At 37.3% G+C, this 7,720-nt stretch overlaps 1 protein-coding gene across 1 annotated transcript; it reads left to right on the forward strand.

The window, feature by feature from the left end:
- Positions 1 to 5,084: 5,084 nt before the first annotated feature.
- Positions 5,085 to 6,773, forward strand: LOC116116027 (putative pentatricopeptide repeat-containing protein At3g16710, mitochondrial). Its single transcript, XM_031402128.1, has 3 exons — positions 5,085 to 5,808; positions 6,031 to 6,152; positions 6,234 to 6,773. Exons 1-3 carry the CDS (start codon positions 5,085 to 5,087, stop codon positions 6,771 to 6,773), a joined length of 1,386 nt encoding a protein of 461 aa, XP_031257988.1.
- Positions 6,774 to 7,720: the final 947 nt, after the last annotated feature.

Consider the following 7,720-nt stretch of genomic DNA (forward strand, 5'->3'; position numbering starts at 1 on the left):
ATATGGTGTAATTTAATGTAATAAGTTAATTGTATTGTATATTTATTTAATTAGGTTATTCTAAAAATTTAACTTTTTCTATTTTAAATTTTTTTATATGTAAAATAATAGAAACTCCCCCATTATTTACATTTCACAAATATTTCATTATAGTCCAGGTTCCAAAATAGGTTTTAAACAGGTTCCAAAAACAGGTTCCAAACAAGTTCCAAAACAGGTTCCAAACAGGTTCCAAAACAGGTTCCAAACAGGTTCCAAAGCAGGTTCTAAATAGGTTCCAAAACAGGTTCCAAAGCAGGTTCCAAATAGGTTCCAAAACAGGTTCCAAATAGGGTACCCTTTTTACAGGTTCCGGTTCCGGTTCCGATTCCTCCACATGCAAGAACCGGAACCAGAACCGCACAGTAGCGGTTCCAAAAAATTGGAACCGGAACCTACCCGCACAGTGCAGGTTCTGGGTAGGTTCCGGTTCTGATTCTTACCCCCGGTTCCGGTTCTACCCGTTACCCGTGCTCACCCCTAAATTTGTAATTCCTTTAATGGCATTATTTCTACCTTTTCTTAGGATTATTGTATTCTAATTTTAGGCTATTATAATTTCAATATATTAGGATAATGATTTTCAAGAAATGGAAGATAATAGAAGTCTAGAAGAGGAATGCAAACCTGAACCTGGAATGTTTTATGAATCATTTGATAAGTTTTTCCAATACTACAAGAGTTATGGGAATAAAATGGGGTTTGAAGTTGCTATAAGATCTTCAAGAAAAGGAGTTGATGGGGAGTTGATTTACGCAAATGTGGCTTGTTCTTGTGGTGGGAAGCAAGAAAGTAACTCCAGAAATGTTTGTAAAATGGTAATATTGACAAAAAGTGGTTGTAAGGCTCGTTGTACTGCATCTCGACGTTCTGATGGAAAATAGGAAATAGTGTCAATCATCTATGAGCATAACCATGAACTCAGTAGTCCTAGCAAAACTAGATTTTTCAAGAGCAATCGAATTATACAGCCGTATGTGAAAAGGAAGCTTGAAGTGAATGATAGGGCTGGGATTAGACCTAATAAAATTTTTAATTCCTTGTTAGTTGAAGCTGGTGGTGCTGAGAATTTGACTTTCTTACAAAAGGATTGTAGGAATTACATTGAAAAGGTTATGAGGACTCGACTTGGTGCTGGGGATGCTACTGCAATCCAAAATATTTTCTAAAGATGCAAAAGGATAATCCAAATTTCTTCTATGTTATGGATTTAGATGAGGATGGTCGATTGCAGAATGTTATATAGGTGGATGCAAGAAGTAGGGCCGCATTTAGGGAGTTCGGCGATGTTGTCACATTCGACACAACATATTTGACTAACAAGTATGATATGCCGTTTGTTGCATTTGTCGGTGTTGACCATCACGGCCATTCCACATTGTTAGGTTATGGGTTTGTCTTCCATGAGGACACACAAACTTTTGTATGGCTTTTTGAATCTTGGCTTGCATGTATGTGGAATTCTGCTCCTAAGGCTATAATCATTGATCAGGAGAAGGCAATGCAAAATGCAATCGAGATGGTGTTTCCCGGTACACGACATAGATGGTGTTTGTGGCATATAATGAAGAACTTGCCGGAAAAGTTAAGTGGTTATTGTGAATACGAACATATAAAGTTTGCTTTCCAAAATGCCGTGTATGATTCATTAATGCGTGAGGAGTTTGAAGAACGCTGGAATAGGTTCATTGATAAACACGGCCTTCACGAAAATGATTGGTTACTTGGTTTGAATAATGAAAGATATCGGTGGGTGCCAGCATTTCTGAAAGATACTTTCTGGGCAGGTATGTTTACTACTGAACGTAGTGAAAGTATGCATTCATTTTTCGATGGGTATGTAAATTCAAAAACCACATTAAAACAATTTGTGGAACAATATGAGAACGCATTGCATGATAAAGTGGAAAAAGAAAATGAAGCTAATTTCAAGTCATTCAAATCATGGATCCCTTGTATAACCACTTATCCGATGGAGAAACAATTTCAAGATGCATACACTACTGTAAAATTCAAAGAGTTTCAAAAAGAGCTTGTTGCTAAGCTCTATTGTCAGATTCATTCTTTCGAGGAGACTGATTCCAATATCGAATATGTAGTCGAGGAAGATGTATTGGTTGGAGAGAGCTACCGTCATGTTCCTTTTGTAGTTTGCTTTGATGAACTTGTTTCTGAGGTTCGTTGCAGTTGTCAATTGTTTGCGTTTAGAGGGATTATATGTCTACATACAATTGCAGTGTTGATTCATAAAAAAATTTATCTTATACTAGAAAAATAAATTTTAAGGCGGTGGAGGAAAAATGTATACAGATGTCACACCAAAGTTAGGATAAGTTATAATAGTTGGAGCATGACTCTTGAAGGACAATGATTTGATAAGTTGTCTAATTCATTCTGTGAGGTGGCAGATTTGGCATCAAGCAATGACGATGATTGTAATATAGTCATGCAAATGATTAGTGACATGAAGAACAAATTAGTATCGAATGTTGGTGTTGGCGGGACCGATAGCTGCCTAAACATGTCATCTAAAGGTCTCCAGGACCGCAATAGTGTTCACTCTACTTCCGTAGAGGGTAGCAATAACATTCTGACTCCACGAGCTGTTCGTTCGAAAGGTTGACCTCCATTCAAAAGAAAGCAATCAAAGGTCGAGCAGATTGTACGTAAATTTAAAGGGAAGAAATTGCTTAACCAAATGAGTGTCACATCTAATTTTATAACGTTTAAAATATGTTAATAAATGTTATGTAGTTATAAATTTAATTTGATTACAGGCTAGGAGTTCCCAAGAATCAAAAGAATCAACTGAAGCTGGTGCATATGCGAGTAATGTCCAACCATATGAAGCAAGAGTCCCTGTATTAAGTCAGGTATGAATCCTTTAGGTTGAACTATGGTTTAGGCTATAATATTAGTGTTGTTGTCTTTTCACTGCCCAGGGTTATAGTGAACTGTCCGTCACTTACAGGCCATCACCTGTAGATGCAAATTATTGATTGAAGTATGGTCGTGCAATATACAGTTGGTGGTACTTCACTTTACTTATATCACACTCTCTATGTTCTTTCACTTTGCATATGAAGTATGGTTTAGCAATATGCAGTTGGTGTGGTTAGGGGTGGTCACTTTAAGCATGATTTTTTAATTGTTCTTTTACTTTAAGTGGTATTGTTTTTAGCTTTTCTTTTTGGTGTGGTTGGGGCTGGAAAGGGTACAAGCAGGTGGAGGGGTTGAGGGTTGCTATGAGTTGGTGTACAAGCAGGTGAGCTGCTGCTGAAGTTTTTAGTGGCTAGATTGGGTTTTTGCTTGCTGCAACTGCTTGTTTTGTTTGTCTGGTTTTTTTGAAGATTTGGCTTCGTTGAAGTCTTGGATTGGTGGCTTAAAAAAGAAAATTAGTTTCATTAGTTTCTAGTTAATAAAGCCTAGTAGTTTAGTAAAGATTCAAAAGTGCTACTTATTAATTGAGTTAACTTTGTGTATTTCACTCTTCCATTATAGTTGTGTTACATCAATTTTTATACAATAGTTTGTATAAAAAAAAATTATGTGTGGTATTATTCTAAATAAAACAAGGTTCTTGAGTTGTGTCCTAGTGTAACTTAATATTAATATCAGAGTCTTCTCTTCTTATGTTGTGTTTTTACAGGGGGATGTGGTTGATAAGCTAACGGTTCAGATATTCAAGGACCCTCATCATGAAATTGTCATTTTAACACTAGAAATTGTCAAAATTCTCCTTCACAACTTTAGTATCTCTTTGTTAGGAATCTTGCCAGTACCATAAGGTCAGAGTTTGCTTAATATATGATTAACATAATCAGGACAAGACCAATATACCATTGACATCTGATAAATATTTAGTCTATATATGTTGGAGCAAGAGCATAAAACTGCCCATAAAACAACAGCAAAAAATAAACTGGAGAAGTGAATCAGCCATAGCCCCATGCTACAAACCACAGCAACAACATCCAAGCAACAACACAGCAGCAAGAATGGACAGCCAACAACAAAAAAGCAGCAAGAACAGCCCCCTACTGGTAAAAAAAATTGCAGCAGTAGGGGAGAAAATGAGTCTGTAGCAACGCAGAAAGACCTCAATGTAGCCCTCACCTCCTCCCACAAAGCCAACCTCCAAGCCAACCACCCTAGCACCAAAAACACCCCCCAACCGCCAGTCCCTCTCACCAGCCACACAAACCACACACAACCCCAAGAGATGGGTCTGCAGTAGCCACAACATAGGACCCCAAACCAAAAAGTAAACCCACGCACCAGGAGAGAAAAAAAAACTGAAACAATATCCCTTCCTCCAGAAACATCAACAAGTCCGACTGGGTTAAGGGCCAGGTAGAGGCTCTCAAAACCAAAACAACAACAACAACAATGGCCTCAACATTGGCTTCTCTCCTCAAGTCATTTCCCCGTTCTTGACAAGTCTGAGTGGGTTAAGGGCTAGACCATAATCCGTCAGCCCTCTGTCTCTGTTGTTAGATGCCACCCCAACGCCCCTTTTGCTCTTACCATTCGTGCTGGTTCCTATGCTGATGAGCTCGTCAAAACTACGGTGCTGAGTTCAAGTTCCATTCTAGGGTTTCAATTGGATTTTGGGAGAGAAAAATTTTTTAGGAAAAGGAGTTACGTATGACAGTGGTGGAAGATTAATTGTAGGGCAACTTTGAGAGAGATTTCTAATTTAGGGGAAGAAGAGAGTTTGATTCAGATGATTTTGTTTTGGGAGAGAGATTAGATTTAGGGGCAAACGAAATTTTGGGTTTTTAAAAAATTTTTTTTTTTAATAATTTGGGGGGAAATTGCTTGGCTTTTTGATGATATGACAATGCCACATCATCGGCCACGTTATGATGTGAGAGAGTGATGTGAGATGGTGGTTTAAGCCTAAGTATAACTGGATGCTAAATAGCCCCCACCTATTTTCTATTAAGCCCCCATTTTCAATTTTAATTAAGATAAAAATATATAAAAACGAAAGGTGAATGTTTAGCTTGAAACCCAGATAATCCACAAACGGCGCAACTGAAATGTTGCTCAAAAACTTGATTCCTCGTTTTTCTTCTTCTCCTTCTTTGTTCACAAAACCAGGTAAAGTGACTACAGCTATTCCACAATATTTAGCACTTAAAGTAACCCAGCTTGAGAAATTCCTGAAAAATGATTGTAAAGAAGGTAATGTCACTCTTGATGAAGCACGATATTTCTTTGGATACATGATTCATATGCAACCCAAACCACCAATTTCATCATTCCACCGGTTATTTGGAGCACTGGCTAAGAAAAAGTTTTATGAAGACGTTAATTTGCTTTACAAGCGAGTGGATTCAATGGGGTTGTTGCCAGATTTAATTACTTTGACTATTCTGAATCATTGCTTTTGCAATGTGGGTCGAGTTTGTGATGTTTTTGTTGTTTTTGGGAGGATTTTGAGCTGGGATTCTAGCCCTAGTGTTGTGACTTTTAATTCTTTTATTAAAGGTTTGTGTTTGGAGAATAGGAGTATGGAGGCTGAGGAGTTGTTCAAGAAAACGGCTGTGTTTGGGGTTAGGCCTAACGTGATTACATGTGGGACTTTGATTAACGGGTTGTGTAGAACAGGTGATACCAGTATTGCACTTAGGATACACGAAGAGATGGTGGATCAAGGTTTGCAGCCTAATGTGGTGATGTATAATACAGTGATAAGTGGGTTTTGCAAGGAGGGGAAGATGGAAGAAGCTAATGGGTATTTGGAATTAATGATTCAAAGAGGTTTGCAGCCTGATGTGGTGACATATAATACAATGATAAGTGGGATTTGCAAGGAGGGGAAGATGGAGGAAGCTAATGGGTATTTTGAGTTAATGATTCAAAGGGGTTTGCAGCCTAATGTGGTGACATATAATTCACTGATAAGTGGGCTTTGTAAGGAGGGGAAGATGGAGGAAGCTAATGGATTGTTAGAATTAATGATTCAAAGAGGTTTGCAACCAGACATATTTACTTATACAACTTTGATGGATGGTTATTGCTTGCTGCATAGATCTAATGATGCAAAGGAGCTGCTAATCTTTATGGAGAGTAAGGGTTGTAAGCCTGATGGATTTGTTGTTTTTGTGAGGATTTTTAGGCGGGGTTTAAGACCAAATGTTGTGACTTTCACTTTTTTGATTAAAGGTTTTTGTTTAGAGAATTAGAGTTTGGAGGCTATGGAGTTGTTCAAGAAAATGGCTGTGTTTGGGGTCAGGCGTGACGCGCTTACGTATTGGACATTAATTAAGCGGTTGTGTCAGACAGGGAACACTAGCATTGTGCTTAGATTGCATGAAGAAATGGTTGCTGGTAATGGTGAAGGGGTTGTTATCTGCAAGCCTGATATTGTTTCTTATGGTAGTATTATAGATGGTCTTTGCAAAGATGGGTTGGTAGATAAGGCAAAAGAATTGTTTTTGGAAATGAAGGGGAAGACAATTAAGCCAGATGTGGTTGTTTTTAACTCTCTAATTTACGGTTGTTGTTTTGTGGGAAATTTGGAGGAGGCTAAAGGCTTGTTTGTTGAGATGGCAGATCAAGGTTTGCAGCCTAATTTGCTGGCGTATAATACAATGGTAAGTGGGTTTTGCAAAGAGAGGAAGATAGAGGAAGCTAATTGGTTGTTGGAATTGATTATTCAAAGAGGTTTGGAAATTAGAAAATGCTATCAGTCTTTATATGGGAATGATTTCAAAGGGAATTAAACAGACAGTGTTTACGTATAACACTTTGTTAACCAGTTTTTTTCTATCAAACAAAGTTGGAGATGCATGGAAACTATTTGATGAGATGAAACTTTATAATGCCGCACCTGATTCAGTTACAATAATATTTTGAGGTAGCAAATTTTTTTTGTACTTGGAGAACTACTAGTTTAAAATTGCCAGCCTCACTGATGGGTTGTGTAAAATGGAATGATCGAAATTGCTTTGGAGATATTTTACAAGTTGCCTCAAAAAGGCCTAATGCTAGATGTTGTGACATATTCCATCTTCATCCATGGGTTTTGTGAAGAAGGGAAGCTATAAAAAGTATATGATTTGTTATTACAAGCTCCATTTACGCATATTTGACATACATTTTATATTTAATTTCTTAAGTAAATGGTAAACCTAGATCATCTTTTAATATATATGCATCTTCTTTGGTTTAATTTTGTTATCTTCTATTCTTATAATTGGCTTTTCGCTATTTGCATATAACTATTAAGTCTGAACTCTGAACACAGTTGATTGGTCGCATACAACTAAGAAATCTGAATTCACAACCTTCTGATTAGATGTGGAACAAATCTGAATTCACAACCTTCTGATTAGATGTGGAACCTTTCCCCAACCATAGTAATAAGTTAGCTGAAATTGTATGTATTTTTTTTAAGAAAAAAGGCAAATGAACGAATATAGTGTATAATGTAAATGATAGTAATCTGTTTTACTGCTTTCTCTGTTTATGCCATCAACCAAATAATCCGTTCTCTTTGTTGAATTGAGGTAGCAAGATAAATTGTTGTTGATGCATGTGTTGCCTTTGTCTTATGAGAAATTACTCCTTGACAGTTCATCGGATTCTGCTTTCGGGATGGATATAATAAAGAGAATGCTGCAGAATGGGCATCCAACCATGCTCAGCTGCTGAAAGAATTGGGGAGAAT

Source organism: Pistacia vera, unplaced genomic scaffold, assembly GCF_008641045.1.
Source record: "Pistacia vera cultivar Batoury unplaced genomic scaffold, PisVer_v2 Contig76, whole genome shotgun sequence".
Classification (NCBI taxonomy): domain Eukaryota; kingdom Viridiplantae; phylum Streptophyta; class Magnoliopsida; order Sapindales; family Anacardiaceae; genus Pistacia; species Pistacia vera.

Coding starts and splice junctions, on each gene's coding strand:
- LOC116116027 (XM_031402128.1), top strand. CDS start 5,085: ATGTTGCTCAAAAACTTGATTCCTCGTTTTTCTTCTTCTCCTTCTTTG. Junction 5,809..6,030: donor GGAATTAATGATTCAAAGAG/GTTTGCAGCCTG, acceptor GTTTGCAACCAG/ACATATTTACTTATACAACT. Junction 6,153..6,233: donor CTGATGGATTTGTTGTTTTT/GTGAGGATTTTT, acceptor TTAGAGAATTAG/AGTTTGGAGGCTATGGAGTT.